Here is a 22,176-nt window from a genome sequence, read left to right as displayed (position 1 = left end):
AATTTTGTTCACTTCTTTATGAAAGACTTTTTAAAGGGTTGTGTAATTGTATATCATTTAAAAAGTGTTTTTGATATTAAAGAGCAACAAAATGAGGGTGTTGTCCCTATTACAACCATAAACCAGCGACGTTAAATACAAAATAACAGTACAATCTCAACAAAACATAAAAAACATCTAGTTCAACAGTAGATCGTAAGCAGTATTAAACCCACAACTAAAAGAGATAAACCAAAGTCTAGAAGTGAAGCAATAGCTAGCAAAGTAACTAACCATAGTGGTCATCAAACTCCATAAAACAAAAACAAGATGAATCAATAAACTAACAATAAACCCTAAGAAGACAATACACATGACCAGAATGTTTGACACCATAGCCTGCTTGAAGCAACACATTGTTCTAGGCATCCATTAGGAACTTAAAGAGTTCCTTGTGAATGCCTTCTTTAGTCATCTCGCCTAGAACCTTCTCCTTCATAAAACATAGGAAAGTTGCAAAACTATGCATAAATCGTAAACTAAACTTAGAGATATATCCCATCTTCTTTTCAAGGTCAAGAACCTTAGTCTTCGACATCTGGAGATCAGCTTCCATCACATTTATCTTCTTGTCTGCGAGTTGACCATCTATGCAACTACCATCGACAATAATCTCCTTGACATCCTCCCCTTCTATTCTGATATCATCTGATGGGTTCACTTGTTCCTCCCATTTGCCATCAGAAGTGTACAACTATTATTAGCATACTTTTTAGGGTTATCATCCAAGTCACCCCCTCCACCTTCCACATTTTCCTCCTCCTCTTCATTTTCCTTCCCCTATTCCTCCTCATCTCTCTTCAAATCATAATACACCAGTGTTAACTTTTGGAATTTACTATAGGAGGCCAACCTATTATAGATTCATCTACCCTCATTCTTACTATTGATCTCCCTCATCTCATCCTCCTCCACATTCGACTCTTCCAAAATGGTGGATCTTATACGGTTGCTAGTAGTTTTGCCTTTCCTCTTGTTTGTCAAAGACTTTTTGTCTTTTGAAGCACATACCTCAATAATAACTATCGAGGAAGAGGGGGTTTTAGGAAAGGTGAAAATTGAAGCCCTAGGGTGATAGATACATTAATTTTTGCTAGGGTCAGGGGTGTCAATTATGGGAGCAAGAGGGGGGGAGATCGAACTTGGGGTTTCCAACACCAAAATATTTCTAGGTGGACACAGACCCAAATGGAAGGACTAAAGCCTGTAGATGAGATTCTGATGCAAGGGCAAGAGTTTTTTCCCCTAATTTTTGGTGGGATCAACTACTTCCTTAACAAAATGCTCTAGTGAATGTAACAAATAAAACGGGAAGGAAATGAGATCATGATTTCTAAAATGATTTAGGAGAAGCATGTGATAGAAATAATAGACCTTAAAACGACCCTCCAAAGTAAAATATTTCATAACCATCAAACATACCAGTTTTCGCGGGTTAGGCAACTCCTCTATGGTATACCCTCCCTATAACTTAACTAGAGCTTCCTTCCCTCTAGAGAACCTATCAAGACTCTCATTGTTTTCCACATGGTTGGTCCTTTTCCACTTCCTTCCTTCCATGAGAAGTCCAATGGCTGTCACAATCACCTCCTCACTAATCTCAAAGGAGATACCACCCACTATGATGATGGTATGATGAAAGAATAAGTATCTGGTAGATTACCTCATGATCTTGAAAAAGACATCTCTAATTATTTGTACACTATTCTTTTGAATAAATGGGAGGAAGTTGTAAAGAACGAAAAATAAATTATAGATGAGATATTTGTGCAATATTTTCCTAGATTATCCAAGGATGAAATAAGTGCTTTAGTTGATTAGTACAAAATTCAATTTGCTTTCAAAGCAAGAAGATTGAAGCTACTTAGTGGAAAGAGGCAAATTATTGAGACTGAAACTCATCAGATAGCCTGTAGCATCCAACAGATGGAAGAGCTTATAGGTTCTTCTCAGGATAAACAAGATGATGATGATATACCTAAAATGGATAAAGATGTGCAAGCTGATGAGAGGAAGGATGACACTACTATCCATGTTATTGATGATATTCAGGATGCAATTGATCTATCTAAGGACATCATTGTACCTGATATGCGGCTACCTATGATCACTATCTTACAGGTTACTTTAGTTGAGGAACCAACAACTCAACAAGGAGTGGATATTCCACCAGCAAAAGATCAACTTGAGAAACCCTAACCCCCACCGGTTTCACAGGATATTCAGATGGAATCTGATGCAAACATTGGTACTCAGTAATCTGAGCAAGAAACATAGAAAGAACAAGAAAAAGCAATTGTTAAGGTAACATCTTCTGAATCGGAAAAACCATTAGTCTTACAAAAAAATGATGAAGATGAAGATGACTCATTAGGCATTTCAGGGCTTATAAATGTTGATAATATGAGTGCATCTGAAATGATGAAGATTACAAATGTCATGCAATCTAGAGCACACAAGAAACAACTTAAGGAACAAAGGATAGAAGCAAAAACCATTCAGAAAGCAGTAGATATTCTGACAAATATGCTTCCGGAAACTGCTACAAGGCACCTAACAACACCCATTAGCAAACTTGGTCAATTAGTTGTTGATGCATTTGACCAAATTACATCACTTGAAGAAGCAGCCCAGACATATGTTGATAAGAGTTATAGGAAGAAGCGAGGTGAACAACTTATGAAGGAGATTGATATTGGGAAACTGGCTCTATCACTTAATAAAGATTTATTAAGGCAAGCTATTGATACAGGCAGGAAGTATCTTGCATCTACTTCTAATATTTCATTCTTTTTTACTGATATCAATAGCAGGCATACCGAAACTGAGCAAGAACTAGAGAAGATATGCAATACATATGTACCACTTCAAGACTTTGTTTTTGCTTTTAGCAAATCTGTGGATGATTTGCACAACATGTTATACACCTATGATCTTGAGAAAGCCAAAAGACCGGTCACTAAAAGAATTGAAGAGTCGACTCACAACACAAGTGGACATCCTACAGAGAGCCTACACACATGCAGAAGCTATTTTAGCTACCCCAGAAACCTGTTCACTGGATTCCATGGAGGAATTTCATACTTAGATCATGTCTACACTTGAGTTCACTGAGAATTTGCTGGAAACATGGGAACACGCTTTATCTCAGTTGAAGAGGAATTTTAGTGCAATTTTTCTGAGGATTGCTAATGCATGAATCTTGATTCAGTTTTTCAAATTGTTGTATATGCTGAACACTTTGATACTATATATATATATTTTTTTTTCTTTTTCAATTTGGCATTGTTGTCAAAGGGGGAGTAGAAATATGTATGTGTGTTTTAAAAATTTTGTATGATGTATGTAGTAAGCCAACATATGACTCTTTTGTTATTCCAAGAGGTAGCAAATTGCATGGATAACTCTTCCTCAAACTCTTTCATGTGTTCCATATACTCATCAACCCCTCCCTCATTGCAAATACACCAGACGATTTCATTATCTCTAAACACATCCAATTTATCAGGCTCATATCATACCTAATCTCCATCCATTTTGAGCACAGTCGAGAGAATAGGTAACAAGGCTTCTCCACATGACCAAAATGAAACTTCTAAAGTTTCTACTAAAAACCACCACAAAAACCCAGTTGTTAGTGAAAAACCCAAAGCCACGCGAGCCAACTAGGTAATATTTGCAACTTTGTCCACACTTGACCCACCATTCGTGTTGATTGCACTCCGCACAATGTGATGGGATGGTTATATTATTTTTTGTGGCCCTTCTTTCTTTAAGGGTTAAATAATCATTATTACCCATGCAACCACACATCATGCTAGAGCAATGTCAATGCATTCTAACATGGAAAACTATAGTGAACACGTGACAACCTCAATCCACTCCATGCCTCGTCAACAAAAGAAAATTACTGCTTTCAACATGACCATTCCAAACCTAATAAAGAGTCTGCATCAGTTGTCTTTGGGTCTACATCATCCAATGTCCACTCAACCCCTTATTTAAAATTTCCCTCCATCGACTTTTAGACATGCAACCCCATAGCCACAACAGAATTATGTGTTGCAAAACCCAACTCCAATAGAGGAAATCACCCATGAGAATCAGTGGCTAGACACTCTCCTCTCAGGAGTAATTGAACATTACTTGGGAGGGAATCCTTTTTCCTCTAGCATCTCATCCCTTCCATTTGGAGGCCTAATGTCGCCATAACATCGGCCACCATATTGCATTCTTTGTAGATATCTCCGATTTCAAAGAACTCCAACCCTAGAAGGAGATTGAGAATATCTCCAACAATCCCTTCGATGGACCAATTAATCTTGTTCAAGCCCTTGACAACATCAATTATAAGTTCAGAGTCGCCTTCAATGGCCAAAGCCCTCAAACCAATTGAAAGGGCAATTTTGAGCCCCCAAAGCAAGGTCATCCCTTTAGCTTGGTTGTTTGTATATCCCTTCAAGTTTGTAGTGTAGGCCACCACTAACTCCCTCAAATACATCCTTCTAACTCTCCTTGCAATAGCCATGCCTTGGTTCTGCCTTGCAACACCATCAAAATTCAGCTTATACCACCCAAGTCTAGGTGGACACCACCTAGTATTCTTCCTTTTCATCCTTTTTTAAGTGTCAAATTTGGCATAAGAGCTAGGTAATCCCCAATTTCTAGCAACTATATCATCAAAATGCAAAGAGGGATAGGATGGGAAAGGATAGGCAGTAACAAAGGTTTTCAATGAGCAATTTAGAAAAAGGATCTAAAGACCTCCTCCATAGGTTTTCCCAGCTCACGAAAGATCCTATTGTTCCTTTCTTTCCATATACTCCAACCAAGATGCAGAGCAATTTGCTTCTATTATGAAATTTGTTTCCATAATTGAGAAGGTTAAAAAGTGTTTGTTTGTGTGTGTGTGTGTGTGTGTGTGTGTGTGTGTGTGTGTGTGTGTGTGTGTGTGTGTGTGTGTGTGTGTGTGTGTGTGTGTGTGTACATATATGTATACATATATACATACATATATGTATACGTATATATACATACATATATATACACGCACATATATATAGGTGTGTGTGTGTACATACATATACATACACATACACATACACATACACATACATATACACATACACATACACATATACATATACATATACATACATACATACATACATACATACATACATATATTTTAGAGTCCGATTGATTTGGTTTGTTTTTAATTTAAAAGAAAGTACAAATATTATTTTCTATGTTTAAGATAAACTTATATATTAAATAAATAAAAATTGACAATTCTATATAAATTTTAGTATAGTTATAGTAAGTAAACAACACAAACAATGAAGTAAGAATAAAAGTTAGATTTCAATCAAAGATATCTCTCGACTTTATTTACATGTATTTCTCTAAAGATAGATAGACTAGTTTAAACCAATTCAAAGAATGTTTATAATTACACAACTTTAAATAATATTAGTTCATAACAATTTCAAAATAATAAAGTACCATATTAAAAATATGCATTTCAAATTAATATAGATCTCTTAAATACACCTAACTAAAAATGTCAATATAAATAAACATAAACATCTCAGAATACTTAAAAAATGATATCTTGAATATCTTTTAGATATATACATTTAAGATATATTAACTAATCAATTATTTACACATATTTGATATATACCTACTATCTTTCTCTTTAATCAACCTTCTTACTCAAAAGAGGACATCATTCAATATGCTTTCCTATAATTCTTTAAATAAAGTCAATGTATATAGATTTCCTATACACCCACCATCTTAAATTATATCTTTCCTTATAGAAGGGGAAACACATTAAAATAATAATAAAAACACGAAAACGAATAAATTAAATTTATATGTTCAAGCAATAGATTTTAACAAACTTAGAGAGTAATCCTACCTATAGCACAAAAAATTATTATGGCCCATTTAATAATAAAAAAATAATTAACTACACTTAAAAAAAACCTATTAACTCACTAATTCAATAGAAAGTGGTTTCCCCACTCTTCGAATAGATATTGAATTATAGCCGTGGAAAGGATTACCCCACTTATAAGTGGTCGATATAATATCATGCATTTAGGAAAAAAAAAAAAAACACTTGTGAAAACTAAAAAAAAAAAAATTGAAAAAAGCACTTAATAAATTTTAAAAATACTAAATATAGGACTTAAAAAATACAAATTGTGAAAATAAAATAAAAATATTGAAAAAAACACTTAATAAATTTTTTTTAAAAACTAAAAATAGGACTTAAATAATAAAAATTAAATTAAAGCTTTTAAGGCGTGGTCTGAAAATAAAGCAGCGAGTTAAGCTTCTATTTAAAATTTAAAATAATATTTTTTTTAAAAAAAAGCAATATACGGGGACAAAACAATTAGATTCCTACGCGAGTCTCGTATCTTTTTTTTTGTTCACCCGCAGAAAACCGCATAATAAACGTTCACATCACTAACGGTGCCATGCCGCCATACGGGGAGTCCCACCATCTCTAGCTTTGAAAAGGTCTTCGCTGTGGGTCTTACAAACGGCGCTCCCTTAAAGTTAACTGCGTCCGATAGGAATGTACGCACTAAATAACTGTCACACTTGTGAGTACACACATCTAATGTACGTGTACAGTTATAGCGGGGATTTGGAGGCAAGTCTAATTTGGCGAGGTTTCGTACAAAAATAGAGCATATCTCTGGTGTTGTGTAATCCTCTTTGTTCTTATTCCCACGTTTTCTATTGCTTTCCGTAGCACCCACTTCGGAATTTCCTTCAATTAGTCGTCTCCGACTTGCAGAGAGTTCTGTGAATGATCGGTTTTCAGGCGTTGTCTGGTAAGTTTTGAGAGTTGTGTATTGCTTCTTTGATTGTGGGTTTCTGTGAATGGAAATTAGTGGATGTTAACAAGGTACCCAAGTTGATTTTTCTCCAGTTTATAGGTTGAATTTGATGGAATGATTTTCTAATTGGTATGGGTTTTTTATTTTTTTGTTATTTTTTCCTGTTGATGGTTTATCCTGATGATGATTGCTGTTGTTTTTAGATAACATTGTATTCAGAAGACCATCACTGCATCGCCTGCTCTGCTATACTCTGTTTTTCTTTTCTTTGATTCTGTTTTTTCGTTTGTTCTTCATCTCACGAGGATAAATTTCTTGAGTACAGAAGTAGTTATTACACGATACCCAGGGTTTATCCCAGCAAATTGACATTGATAGCCAGGAGCTTTCTTATCAATTCTAATGTACTTTGGAAATTCCATGACTTTGAGAGCTCGTATTCCTATCCCATGTTATTAGTGGCAACATGTGCGCAGAATGAAAATTATAATCTGCGTCGGGTTTCAGTAATAAATACATCCTTACAGCTCATCATAGGGCTATGCCTGTAGCTCAATACGAGGGACTGTCGTGATATGCAACTACGCAGGAATGGCCTGGATAACATGATAAGAACCTTGGATTCTAAAGGGGCGTTCAATTGTATTTTAAAGTCGAGACAATTACTATGCTCCATCCGGGCACTATGCAGACGTCTCCTTGCCCTTCAAGAAATATAGCAATACTTCTCAGTTTGTTTGTTTCTGAAATTTTTGGGCAAATATATTTTTTGGGTTGCTTCTAGGTTCGGTCCTTTGAATAGAACTACTCTTCAAGCTGGACATTTGGATAGGTTATTGGGTTTAAGTTCATCCTGAAACTGTCTCCGCTGAGTTTGTGAAAATTCATGAACATAGTCTACTTTTCCATGCAACAAGTTAACAAAATTGGAACTAGGGTCTGGTTGTACCAAGTCCCCTCAATTTACCACTTAATCATACAGAACAGGTTGTATTTTAGGGTTAGTAGTATTTTTCTGTTTTTTGTTAGAAAGGTTTCAAACATCCCTTTGAGGGTCTATCTTCCGCCCAAGAACTCCTTTCTAGCTTAAACGCCGTTTCTAAGGGGTGCCCACTTTGCCAAAGTTTCCAAGTACTTGCACTAGGCTTCATCTCTGTTGTTCACGTGCCTTTAAAGTGCAGCAGACTGCAGATAGAGGCGAAACCTGTAGACGTTATAAAATTCTGCACAACTCATCAGTTTCTCACAGACCTTTTACTGTAGTCAATTACCTTGAACAGAACAGATTTTCTGTTATTTTTTTTGGATTATCTTGATTCTTAGTGTGTGATGTGGAGAAAAGTGGCATACTACATCCTTGTTTGTTTTCTACCGTGTTTACTTAAGTTTGGCACAATTTCAAGCTTTAGGATCGACCATCCTCTGAATGTTGGCATGCTGCAGGATTTGGTAAAGCTAGGCACAAATTCACAGCAGTTATTGCATACTTTCATTCGTTTCCACGTTTTGGGGTAAACTACCAAAAAGGAATTTTTTGTCCATTAAGGACCATGCACAACTTTTTGTTGAGTTATAAATGAGAAACCTGCTCTTCTTTTAATTATCTGATGCATATTTAGCATCACATTATAAATCTTAGTTCAATGCCTATGGAAAGCATGTGGCGATAAGATAGAGATTTTCCTCTGTATTCGGTCTATGTAAAAGGATAAGCCCTAGTTGTACTTTTGCAAAGATATCTATGTTATTGAAGTCAGATAACAAATTAATTTATTTCTTACTTTTTGAAGGGGGATGTATGTTTTCTTCCTAGAGCTAAATTTTTTCTAAAAGCTTAATTTCTTTTTCATGAATGTGGATGCTTCATGGAAGGCTTAATTTTTTTTAAACATTTAATTGGTGATATGTTTTGGATTCCTGTGATATTTAATAATTTTATTTAGAAGAGGTTAGGAGTAGGACTGTGTAAGGTTTAAGCAAATGCTCATTCCAGAAGTGTTACTTTGTTGTCTGAGAAAAGAAATTGATAGAAATTATTGATGATAAGTAGAAGTTAACAATAGAATTCTTATTTTCATGATTAATGTTTGTGCTTGCAGTTAGTCAAACACAATAAAGGAAGAAACAGAGGCAAATACAAGTTGACAATATATATTTTAGGCTCAGTTATTTTACTGCCCGGTACAGAGACATACTTGTACGCAATGGTCCCAGAGGGTTCTTTTCCCTTAGATTTGAAGATTCCATCAAAAGGATTATCCTGGGTTGACCTCATGTGTCAAAAGTTTGAAACAATTTGTGAGGGAGTGGACAAAAGTCCTCCTGCTATAATACAGGTAGGAATATCAGACTTTCTTAACTTCTCAGAGATGCTGTTTTGTGTTTATAAATATCCTTGGATAGTAGTAATTCTCATTTGTGTTTCGTAATAAAATTCATTATAATATTTTACTGTTAATGAAAATAGTGTGTTGGGAGATTTCATTGCTCCTCTTGTTTTAGCTAGAGAGATTACCTCCACAATGTGTCCTCCTTGATGACTCTGGGAAGGTTGCTGTACAGATATGTTAGGGGTGTTTAGATTTGTTTTGTTAAAGTTTACCATGTATAAGAAATCATCATTATATGCATATAGTTAACTTTTCATTTTAGAAGCGATTTCAGATTTCTCAATGAGTAATTAAGAACATTTTTTATGACAGGAAACAACAAGGCTTATTGATCAAATAAGCACAGTTGGTGCAAATATGCAGAAACTTTGTTCTGACTTTATGGATGATATACTTCCACCGATAACAGAATTTGATGATAAGTACTCGTGTTCTAAGTTTTCTGCTAAATCGGAACAAGATTTGGACTTGACTGGAAAGTCAGATCCAGGAGAGGATGTTGTCGAATTTTCTTTTTGTGAGGATTTGGATAAAAATTCCTCTGCTTTAGTACAGGTAGGAATGTTAAACTTTATGAGTTTTAAACACATGCTATTTGGAGCTTATAAATGTCCATGAATGACTGTGATTCTGATTTCTGTTTCACAATAAAATTCTTTTTAATATTTATTATGCTTTTTAATGAAAAGAGAACATTGGAGTTTTTAATCATCTTCCTTTAGCTGGAGACATTACCTCTTTAATATCATCACCTCAATTGACTCTGAGAAGGTTGCGCTCAGGAAAAATTAGGGGTTTTTAAATTTGACATTTTTATTTGAGTCTAGAATTTTCTTTCGCTGGAGATGACCCTTGTATCTCTTTTGTAATTGATGATGAGAAGGTCGGACTCCAGAAATGTTAGGCTGTCTAGATTTGATTTCTCTTTGTTTCAGTATATCATTCACATGCCTGTAGTAAACATCTCTATATCATAGAAACATTTTTTCACTATCTAATAAAAAATATTTTGGATTGCAGGAAGCAACAAAGTCTATTGCAGACCAAATGATCATGGCTGGTGAAAATGTGCAGAAATTTTCTTCTGACTTAATGGAAGATATGTTTGCATTGGTTAAAAACATTGATGATAAGTGCCCATCTTTGAAGTTGGCTTCTAATGCTGAAGAAGATTTGAAAAGGTCTGATCCAGAAAAGGCAATAGATGAAACTTTGAGTAGTGAAAATGTAGACTCTTCTGATGTTTACCAGGAAGCAGATGCAGCCATTGAAATACAAACGTTAGATGTGATAGGCCGACTTAATGCTTCATGCATTCATGAAGAAATACAAATGTTAGATGTGATAGACCGACTTAATGCCTCATGCATTCATGAAGAAATGCAAATGTTAGATGTGATAGACCGACTTAATGCTTCATGCATTCATGAAGAAAATGTTTCTGTAAAGTCAACAGAAGACCTGTCTCAAGCAAAGACTATAGAGTGTTATTCTGGAGGAGATGCTTCTGAAGGGGTCTTTGAAGATAAAGGGAGTCTGCAAGAAAGAAATTGTTTACAGGAAAATGCAGAGCATCTCATAAGCCAGATCAATATACCCCTTCAGTTGGATGCCGAACTTCTGTCCAATAGAACTGGTAATTTCTGTTCCTTTTTAATTGGATGTATGTGTAGCATTTGAAACTAGTAATGACACAAATAGTAAACTATTTGTAATTTATTTGTTTTTGGCATGTTTGAACAGACCGGGAAAAGGCAGCCAAATTTGTCTTTGCAGTACTATAAATTTCTCTGCACAAGTTGAAAAATCAAACTCTTATTATAAATTTTTATTGCAATTTTGAATTTCATGAGCAAGAGCTATTGTTGATTACCTTGCATACTTAGTTATATTTTAGCAGTTCTGTCTACCAAAATTAGTTGTTCTGATAGCTAATGTATGTTCCTTCCATTTTAATACTTTGTCTTTTTTGAAGAATTTATGTTGTTCTGCTAGAGTTCATCTAATGAGCAGCTTTTTTCTTGGATGGATTTGGTCACTTTACCATATCTGGATAATTTAAACTTAAGGATCAACCTCAAAAGTGCTGATAAAATTTAAACTTGTTGATCAAATTGCAATACCTTGCAATGCATATATCATGTTTACCCTTATTATTGAAACATTTTCATTCTCAAATTTGTACTTATAGTGCTTGATTTCTGCTTGTACTTCCTTTCCTCCTGTTCTTGTCATGTACTATGCACTCTCTGATATTTGCATTGAAGGTTCTTTTGGGTCTGTTACACTTCACCCACGGTGAGCGCTTTGTTGTGACATGTCATAAAAATTGGAATATGTTTGTAGCTAGGTTCTATGAATCAAACATTCTCTTGAAACATTTAAGTGCCCTTTGGATGCCATTGATTCATATACAGATGGAGACAGATAAGTTACGCATTGCTTATCCTTGCAATTTACTAAGGCTAAAACTCCTCAGCACCCCAGCTCTCATTCTAATGGTTGTGGCTCTATTCTCATGTCAATTTAGTGGACCCTCAAACACCCTTATTTCATGGCATAGATCTTGGGGGCAGGCTTACATTACAACTTCCTTCTTTATCACCAATAGTTCTCCGGCATTGAGTGTTAGGAGAGGTTCTATGGGGAATTAACTTGATGAGCGTTATCAGACTTTGCGTTGGTACTCCTATACTGATCGATTGATAATATTGTTGTCTCCTTCAATAAATCTCAGAATACTAATACCGAGGTTTTTGGTTTCCTGACTGGGTGGTCGTCATCTGCTTCTACTACTTTGTGGGTTCCTCATGATTTTATTCACACTTGTACTAGTTTGTGGGTTATTCTTTTTCAGGTTAACCCTCATTTGTCCATTTCTTTTTTTTTTCTTGATTTGTTGTATTTGCTTAATCTAAGGTCCCTTTTGCCCTAGTTCTTTGTTATTGTATGTGATGGAAGTTCTAGTCTCTTTGACCTATTCTTGGTCATTTCTAGACATTAATATAATTTATATCTTTCATTCTCAGTCTTTATTTACATGATAATCTAAGGCATTTGTCTAAAGCAAGATCATTCTAACAGATGCTTGCACTTCTTAATTATTTGAAATTCACATCTGATGGTTTTCTAGAGTAAGTCACATGTTTGTGAGTCTGCCAACCAATCCCTATCTCTAAGAACTAGGTATGAAAGTGCCATAAACATGCCTTGCAATATTTGGAAACATAAGCTACTGGTGGTTCGTTTGTCTTTAATTGACATGCAGTTGACTCTCAATTCTCTAGTTTTTGGCATATAACTTCATGGCCTTTGCTACTCTACATATTTGAATTGATTTGTGTCACATCTATGGTGTGGTACGATAAAATTCTATAATCATTTTCCTTCTTTCTACCTTATAGTAGTTTTAGTTTTCAGCAAAGCAGAGTATTTGAAATTTAGATGTACTTGCAAGAATTTTGGCTTCTTTATTGGGATATAAAAGGTTGTAATTGGTTGTGCCTAAGTCATCATTTTCTTCATTAACAAAATGCCAGAACAGTTGAAAGTACTCTCTTTTGAATGGGAATTTCTAGCAAATTTTTTGAGAGTGTTGATGTAACACACCACTATAGTCTGGGTGTAGGAAGAGGAATATGAACAAAATGCAGGCAGTCTCCCAAACTCTGGTCACTGGTCAGAAGAAGAAATGTTACAGCGGGCATCCTTGGGCTGTTTACCCATTTTTAAATATTACTTTACAAGAGGATGACAATCTGTAGAATATCACAACCTTTCACATTCCTCAATCCTTTCTTAAGATTTAATTTTTTCAGTGTTCCACAGGGATATGTATTCATGGCTTGGGTGATGTGAAAGATTTTGCATATGTGATAGCAGCTTCAGTTCTTGATAAGAACTGTAGATAATGTACACACATGAACCATAGTTGCAGCACAAGCCTTCTCCTTCCCAACAATGTAAAGGAGTTCTGAAATCTGGACAAAGAGATCAGAGCAATAATTCTTAGTAGTTGCCAAATGCAATTATTGCTGTGCATTGAATGAGGGCACATAACATAATTAATGTAGTTTTAGTAGCCAAAAGAACCCATAACAGTGTTGAGTTCTGTAGAAACTGTTCAAGAAGTATTGAGTTGGTCAGATATCAAAGAGAAGGTAGTCTTGAAGTTCTATTATAGGATGCCTTGCATAAATGGCAAGATAAATTACTTTTAGATGTAGATTTGAGGTAGCACTGGATATTTCAAACATTCTACCCAGGGGTGATGTATTTAAAGGAAGAATGAGATTAAAATGTTTCTAGCAGGATTTTATATCCAACTAGATTAGTAATGACACATAGTAAACCTTCAACAGGCATTATAACCACCTGATATATTCGTACATCATATTCTGGCCTTGGAAATTGAACAAAGAGCCCCCTTAAAGCTTGTGAGGTCCACTGCAGTTGAATCTTAACTTTCCTTGTCAAGAAGAGTGAATTCTCCTAATGTCTTCTAGCTTTTTGTGAAGTGGTTATTCAGTCGACTGAGACTAGGATCCTTTCCAACTTTACTATGTGGTTTCATTTCATTTTGTTGTAATGATTATATTATGCCCATACATCTCAAGCGGACATGTTAAGGTCTAACATGGAAAATGACAATTACTATGTAATTTGGGGATGCGTCCCCTGGCTAAAATCCCCCGCTAGGGGACGTTCCCCCGCCATCCCCAAAATTGCAAAATTTGTGGGAAACGTCCCGGAAACTTGGGGACGGCAGTGATTCTCAAAGGGGACGTCCCCTAACCGTCCCGGGGAGCCATCCCCCTTTTCCCAGCACATTTAAAAAAAAAAGACTCAAATGCTCAAAAAAAACATTTTTAAATTTTATTATAGGTCTGTAAAACTGAATTTTCACTAACATGATGGGTAAACATGTCTGAGTCACTTCCAAAAGCACTTAGAAATAATGAGCAGCAACCTTGTAATAAATTTCACAAACACATAGAACTCGGTAGTGCGTAAAAAAGTGGTTGCAGGTCTGCAATATTGGACTTTTCACAATTATGAAAGGTAAACAGGTCTGAATCATAGCCAAAAGCACTCAGAAATATGAATAACAGCTTGGTATAGAATTCACAAACACCCAAAACTTTGTAGTGCATAAAGGAGCCGTTGTAGGTCATAATAGAAATGGAAGACTATCAAAATATCCTCCAACTAGAAAGAAACAATGAACTACATGCAAACAAGTGTTGGCATATTGACAATGTATTTTCAATTATGAATGCATATTGAGTATTGACAATGAATTCTGAATTATGAATGCATATTGAGTATTGACAATGATTTTTTTAACACAAATATGGTATGTTAAGGTTCTATAATGTACATATACTTGCTTTATCCACGTTTTCATATGAATATATTATATAATGTATATATACACACTTTATCTATTTTTCATACAAACAATTAAAATTTTCCTATATATTTTAAAATTTTCCCTATGTTTTATATAGCCGTCCCCTTTGCTGCCCCCCAGCCGTCCCCAAAATTGGCAAAAAAATTTGCTGTCCCGGAAACTCGTCCCGCCGTCCCCTGCCGTCCCCGTCCCAGAAACTCAGGGTAACACATATTAGAACTTTCACAAGTAGTTTTCTGATCTGTAAACTCTATACTTAAAGTAGAATCTTTGTATCAAAAATTAATGCCAACATAATATTTTACTTAAAATCAAATGACAGTGTTAGAGAGATGATTGCAATGTTGATCAAAGTAAGAAGAAAACATGCTGTAATAAAGAATTTTAAATAAGAACTCAAATTTTCCTCTGGGAACTAGCCAAAGAGAGAAACCAGACTGTGATAGTAGCAAATGTCAAATACCATACTGCCATATTCAAAATAGTAAAATTTACGAAGTATAATAGATTGTCTGGATGCAAGCATCTCCATGCTCTTTAAACATTGGACCTTTGCTTATGACACACCTGCAAGCTACTAATTTGGACTATAGCATATCTTTCCTTCACTCTCCAGCTCTCATCTTCTGGAAGAGAATTCATTTTTATTCCTATCCTCCCATATTTAAATCCATAAAAGCTAATTTTGGTAACTTGGTTGTGTAATCATGCATTCTTATAAATTTGCTTTCTGCAATCTGATAATATTGCATATATGGTTTCTAATGCTTGATTGATCCATCAGGAGGGAGTTGTCGGTTGCATTGTTGGTTCCTTCAGCCTTGCATTTAGTTATTTAATTGGAAAGATTTGGTGTAGTAAAATGGAAATCCACTTGTTGGATTTTGATGAAACACATTTTTATTGATCTCATCTAGTAAGATTTTTTTCTCATGACATATTGAGTTGGCAGTGAAATCTCCAAGTGATCTTTTTCTTATCCGTTCATGGAAATGCCATTTCAAAAATATAAAAATTGTCAGAGATCAGAGTCTGGATGTCTGTAACATATTTCATGTTTAGGAACAACCCACATAGGATTATCATTGGCATAGAGGTTAAAGAGATAGTTGAATTTAGAGACGTGTTATTTCCATGGTCCATAATAATTTGAGTGTAGCTTGTTGTAACTGTGTAAGATGGTTTAAGTTTTTCTCAATAATTTTATGTACTTCCTAAGACCTTTTGTTATATTCCAGGGAAAGAGGGATATGCATCCCCTCCTGGCCTGTCTCTGGGATAGGGAAGACCTTCATTTATGGAGACCACAGAAACCTGTAGGTGCACTGACATGTCTATGCACTCTGACATCACCTAATGTTTTGATGAGTGTCACTTGAAAACAGTAGGTGTCTCTCTAGGACCTCTGCAACAAAATTGTAGAATTGGGTACCTTAGAAAAGGAAAACAATCGTCCCAGAGAACAAACTTAAAAAAGAGCACTTTGAGAGTGAAATCACAATTTTGATTTTTAACTTGTATCACGCTATGTTTAATGCTTCCTTTTTCAATAATGGTTGTGGGTTCATAATTTAGGTGACTGCTTATCCGTTACATTTAATTAGGTGATGTATTGTTTCAAATCATATTAATAATTTTAGATCAATCCGTCTGTATTATTTTTAATACTAAATGATTAATAATTCACACCCCTTGAAGTATTGCATAGATTCGTAGAATTAAGAAACTGATAGTATTTAGTCTTCTCTGCTATGCGTCGTTGTGGCTCCCAAACAAAATTAATTTCAGTTAAACACTTTGTAAGCCTTATTTATAGGATGAAGCGTAAAGATCAGATTTCTAGTGTCTTTGACAAAGAGTTCTTGGTAGCTGAAACTAACAAACGGGCTACCTTAAAATGCTAATTGGGTTATGGATTCAAATATCTGAAACTGTAAATGTGCATGCAAAGAATATTCATCAAATTTCAAATTAGGAATGGAAAATATAGAGTGATGTCAACCACTGGATGGTTAATAATTTAAAAAATTTGAACTGCTGTATAATTAAATGTATGGTTACATTTTAAATTTGAGTTTTTTGATTCCTCATCTTGTAACTTTTTTGTGTACTATGTACCCTTTTTTTCAAAAAAAATAGGCATCTCTACTTTTGCTTTCTAGTAATCATGCTGTTTTCCTTTGGTTTTGTTTGGGAGAAAAGCAAGAAGTGCGATGCTGAAATGGCAAAGCTTAATATTATTGTTTCTTTATATGCAGGAGGTGTGGGAGTTGCAGAGCAGGGGGAAAGTGGAATTATGGATCTTGCTGGAAGAATAAAGTCGGAAGATCATCCTAGACCTGGAGAAACATTGCTCTTAGAAGATGGGATAATGGAGATAGTTTTGAAGGAGTATGAGAATGTTGAACAAAATCATCTAGATGAAGATGTAGAAAGAGTTCTTCCACTTTCAGTTGCTGAGCTTGATACGGCAATTTCCCCTACTTGCTCAATGGTACATACGATTCCTTTTCATTTATTTTCTTCTTTCATAGTTTGCATGCTTGTTTAGAAAGTCTAATTCATTTTTTGAAATACTTTTGTGCTGCAGGAGGGGAATTTTAAGAAGTCTCTGTATTTAGCAGTTAAAGAAAAGGAGCAAGCTGCTTGCTGGTATGGAAGCCCCCACGTTCAGGCCTGTAAGGATATTGACATGGCATCCTCTAATTCCTTTGTAGATATTACAGATTCATGTAGATGGCCCGATGTTGAAAGCTCTGATTCTGAGTGGGAACTTCTGTAAGAGATACCTGATTGAGTTTGAAGCTTGAGCTTGTGCATACGGTAAACAATCTCAAAGTACAGAGTTTGAGATGCAACTGTCATGAAAGTTCAGTTTGGCATATGGCAGAGTGATTGTTATCAAAATTGTTTATAACAAGGATGCTCTCACCAAGGAATAAAACTAGAGCACCTCATCCCATGGCATGGTTCACTGAATCACTATTTCGTTATCTAGAAAGCTACATTTGGTTTGAATTAGTATATTTACCAAAAGTACAATTTAATTTAAGAGTACCATTCAATTGCTTCGTGCGCAGGACAATTCTTCTCTATCAAGAGTGGATCGCATGCATCGCATGCAAGCTATGCAAAATATTGTTTAGAACTGAAAGACATATCAGCATTTATTATTCCCTGCCCCTTGTTCATCTGTTACTTTTGACTGTTTATTTATAGGCATAAACATTTGATAACCCTTATTTTCAGACTTGAGATAGTGAAGAATATTCAGGCTTGTAACCGTTGAAACAGAATTGTCAATATTGAGTACTCCCTAATCTGAAGAAAAGAATTAGACTCTATGAAGTTATTTTTGTGTTGTAAGTTTGTATTGTGGATATCCTTCTAGCTTTTATATTATAAAGTTGGTTTCAGGTAACCTTTGGCCCTAATACTTGTATATTTACACCACCTCAATATGTCAGGGGTTATCTATATTGACATTAATATGTATTATAATTATATTAGTAGATTGTTGTTGTTTCTGGATTTGAGTTTGTTTACCATCATTAGAATGAAGAGTAAAAATGGTTAGTTCTAGACTTAGAAAGACTAAAAAGAGGGGAAGCGAGAGAGTGGAGAAATTGCCTGCTGAATTTGAAGTATAGAAGGGATGAAAAACATGGAAAAAATATTAGAAAAAAGAGAAAAATAAATACATAAAAAATAATAATAATATGCATACGATGTTGCGAAGGCAATAAATCAAGAAGTAGAAGAACTTGAAAATGTCCGATGAATAGATGGATTTATTTATAAGAATATATGTCTAAGGACTAGATAAATTTATTCATAAAAACATATATTATTATTTTTAGAACATATATATAATTATGTATTGAAGATGTATTTATACATAATCATAATCAGAAAAACATATATTATTATTTTTAGAACATATATATAATTATGTATTGAAGATGTATTTATACATAATCATAATCAGAGGATATATGATATATGTAAGGTCATTTCATTTTGCAAGTTCAAAATATTTATAATACAAATAAATATCTTTAAAAAGAATTATTAAATATATTTATAAATAGATAACAATAAATTACTTTGAGTATATTTAAATTAATGCTTATAATATATTTTTAAATTTATTTAAATAAAATTATAAGAAAATATTAAAGCACAAATTATGTTAATAAGTTTTTCTTAAATTAATATTTATAAATATATTTTTTAAATCTATTAAAATAAAATTATAAGAAAATATAAAAAAGTGCATATATGTTGTGTTGATTATGTTGAAGTTTTATATTTGACAAGATTGATTAATTTTTTTGTATTCGTATATGTTTATTTTGTATTTATGAAATTTTGATAGAGAAAATCTAGAAGAGTGCATTTTGTTTTAAGGGTTTACTTATGGTTCCTCCTGCTGGGTATACCCAACAGATCAATTTTGTTTCACCATTTGTGGACTGAAGAATGAAATATTCTATATCAAGGTTGTAAAGAGTTTCACCAGTGCATTTTGTTGTAAGATATTGTTCCTCCTGTTGGGTAAAGGAGATCAAATTTGTTTCACCATTTGGTTGTAAAGAGGTTCACCATTCCTTGATGAATAAGGAAATAGGTATTAGATGGAAATTATAAGGAGTTTTACAATTAAGTAATGCATAAAGAAATAATGATTAATAATATTAATTCTATGAACATTATAAATGAAAAATAAATAAATATCAAATTAAAAATTGGATGAGTAGGATTGTGAAGAACATTGTAAATAAAAAATTGGATGTGAGTAAGAATGTGAAGAAAATTTTAGTTGGATTGAGAGTTAAGATACTTATTTGGGTTTGTTTGAAAGTAGTTGAAAATATGAAAATAAGATACTCAAGTTTTAAAATGATTATAGAAAAAATTAATTTTCTGTTTTGATAAATATTACTATTTAATAATACATGATTATGTTTCTCAACATATTCTTCATTCCATAATGATAATACCAATATTAAATCTTTTCCCATTTAAACAAGAAAAACTAACTCTTGTTTAAATGGGATTGAATTTTTTAATGTAATTTTCTAATTTTCAATAACTTCATATTTTGTGTTACATATATATATAATTATCTAAATAAAAAATAATATAAATTATAATTTTTTTAAAAAGCTAACCATGACTAATTATTTAAAAAGTCTTTTTAACATTTAATGCTTTTAAGTCCTTTCCCACTCAACACCAAAATCCCCGCTCGCATCACGAAATTTTGAAAGTCCCTATTTCCAGGAAAAATAAAAATTCCCGCTCTACAGTTTTATCAGATGATGTCAACTGAGCTATATAGCAAGATAAGAAAACAAACAGTTTATATTATTATTTTATAAGGAAAACCCGAAAGGTACAGACATTACTGCACTAACGCTATTTAACAGATGACTCAATTTACATTTCACTGGAAATATGTACTATTTTCGCAAATCAGCCAGATATCTCAATGGATTTGACCTTCGGTTTGGGCTCGTGTTGCTTTGGCACCGTCACAGTCAGCACTCCATTTTCCATGGCAGCTTTCACTTCCTCCACCTTTGCATTCTCTGGCAGCCTGAATCGCCGCAGGAATTTGCCGTGCGAGCGTTCCACTCGGTGATATTTGTCATTATTTTTCTCCTCTTCTTTGTTGCGCTCCCCGCTTATCTGCAGGATTTGTCCGTCCTCCACTTCTATTTTCACTTCCTCTTTCTTCAACCCTAACAATCAATAATAAATTTAAACCCTATCAACACAAATGCAAACGTAAAAGCCTAAAATTAAGACTGAAAATAACAATCCAAGAAAGGCCCCTAAGAAACTGTTACCTGGCAGATCAGCCTTGAAAATATGAGCATCGGCAGTCTCCTTCCAATCAATTTGTGTATTGGCTACAGCTGCTGCATCCCTTGCAAATTCTGAAGAACGAACCATATCCCTGTTAAACGAGAAGTTGAAATCTCCCAAAGGATCCCACACATCAAGAGAAAATGGATCGAACACGCTGGATCTCCTGCCGAAGAAGCTGGGAATCAGAGACATTGTGATTCTTTTCTGGAATTGCTTAAAAAAAATGTAGATTAATGGTGTTCGCGAACTCTCGAAATCGTCTTCCGTGAATGCTGAAGTGCAATGATGCGCAGGGTAATTTATAGTCCGTGGTGGAAAGGTCGAGAACTTTCGAGAGAACACTCGAAGTTTCTTTTCGCACAACTGACTGCTCCAGTCCTTTCCACAACAATCTTCATTTTTCTGTTTAAAACAGTTAAATTCCGGGTTATATATAACTTAAATTTCTTTAATTATTTTGTATAGAAAATAAATTGAATTAAATATACAAGAAATTAAAAATTGGAGCACAAAAATAATTTTGCATTTAAATTTAATGATGTTTTAATATAATTCAAATTATAAATTAAATGTGGAGAGAAGTTATAGAAATCTTGTTGTTAGACAATAAAATATTATTGATTTATGTAAATAGATTCAATAGGTCCCAACCACCAACCAATTGACGAGCAATATCGATTACCCCCTTCCTGCAAATAATAACACACCCACTACCTCTCAAACCCCGGCTAACTCTGTAGTTAAAAAAATGGTTAAAAATCTTGAGAACCATAGTCGGGGTGCTGGCGATGTTAGCACCAGTGATAACCTTGCAAAATTGATGCTCAGGTCTAAAACTCCTAAAAGCTCGGACTCTTCATCACCTGTAGGACTTACCCCTGAGGTTAACACCACCAACCCCTCGACAGCATCTATGCTCAATGAGATAGAGGACAATCATGTTATTGAAGTGATCTATGCCAATAAGGGTCTAGATGAAATTAGGTCTAGCACGATGCTCCTTGGCTTTCCAGGCTCCCAGATGTCTGGGTCCGACATAGGAGGAAATGCAGATAGTAAGACAGAACCATCTGAAGTTAGTGAAGATGAGGATGACCTTATGAAAGGATCCTCCTTGGCTAAGAAGAAAGGTAGGCCTATGGGCTCCAAGAATAAGAAGAAGTCTGGAGATCCATGCGGTCTCCCTAACTACCCTTCTTAATCCTCCTCTCTGACGAAATACATCTTTTGGAACATTAGAGGCCTTGAGTCGCCTAATAGGAAGTTTGTTATCAAAAGATCTCTGAACTATCATAAGAACCTAGATTTTTTGATGCTGCAAGAACTTAAAGCCGTGGGGTTCCCTCTCGAAAATTCACTTGATTTTATCTGGAGAGACGTAATCAAAATTTGCACCAAGCACTCGAAAGGAAAGGGGGGAGTTGGCCTTCTTATTGCCCCTAAGTGGGCAAGTAACATTAGGGATAAGGGAATCTCCCCATGTAATAGAGCAGCCTGGGCTACCCTAGATATTAGGGGCTCCTGCTTTGGCGTATGCTCCATATATGCACCTAATGACTACAAGGAAAGAATGTCCCTCTGGAATTGGCTGGCA

The 22,176-nt window shown here is 34.6% G+C and overlaps 2 protein-coding genes across 2 annotated transcripts; one reads left to right on the top strand and one right to left on the bottom strand.

Annotated features, from left to right (window-relative positions):
• Positions 1 to 6,605: 6,605 nt before the first annotated feature.
• On the top strand, positions 6,606 to 18,053 carry LOC131066996 (uncharacterized). The gene is made up of 6 exons (XM_058001906.2): positions 6,606 to 6,896; positions 9,002 to 9,238; positions 9,605 to 9,847; positions 10,313 to 10,928; positions 16,964 to 17,199; positions 17,296 to 18,053. The coding sequence occupies exons 2-6, from the start codon at positions 9,107 to 9,109 to the stop codon at positions 17,485 to 17,487; spliced, it is 1,419 nt and encodes a 472-aa protein (XP_057857889.2). The 5' UTR covers positions 6,606 to 6,896; positions 9,002 to 9,106; the 3' UTR covers positions 17,488 to 18,053.
• Positions 18,054 to 20,054: 2,001 nt separating this feature from the next.
• Positions 20,055 to 20,935, bottom strand: LOC131066997 (17.8 kDa class I heat shock protein). The gene is made up of 2 exons (XM_058001908.2): positions 20,561 to 20,935; positions 20,055 to 20,452 (listed from the first exon to the last, which is right to left on the bottom strand). Exons 1-2 carry the CDS (start codon positions 20,772 to 20,774, stop codon positions 20,184 to 20,186), a joined length of 483 nt encoding a protein of 160 aa, XP_057857891.1. The 5' UTR covers positions 20,775 to 20,935; the 3' UTR covers positions 20,055 to 20,183.
• Between the last annotated feature and the right edge of the window lie 1,241 nt (positions 20,936 to 22,176).

This window comes from Cryptomeria japonica, chromosome 3, assembly GCF_030272615.1.
Source record: "Cryptomeria japonica chromosome 3, Sugi_1.0, whole genome shotgun sequence".
Taxonomy (NCBI): domain Eukaryota; kingdom Viridiplantae; phylum Streptophyta; class Pinopsida; order Cupressales; family Cupressaceae; genus Cryptomeria; species Cryptomeria japonica.
Note: the sequence above shows the minus strand (reverse complement) of the source record. Positions and strands in the feature narration are given on the sequence as shown.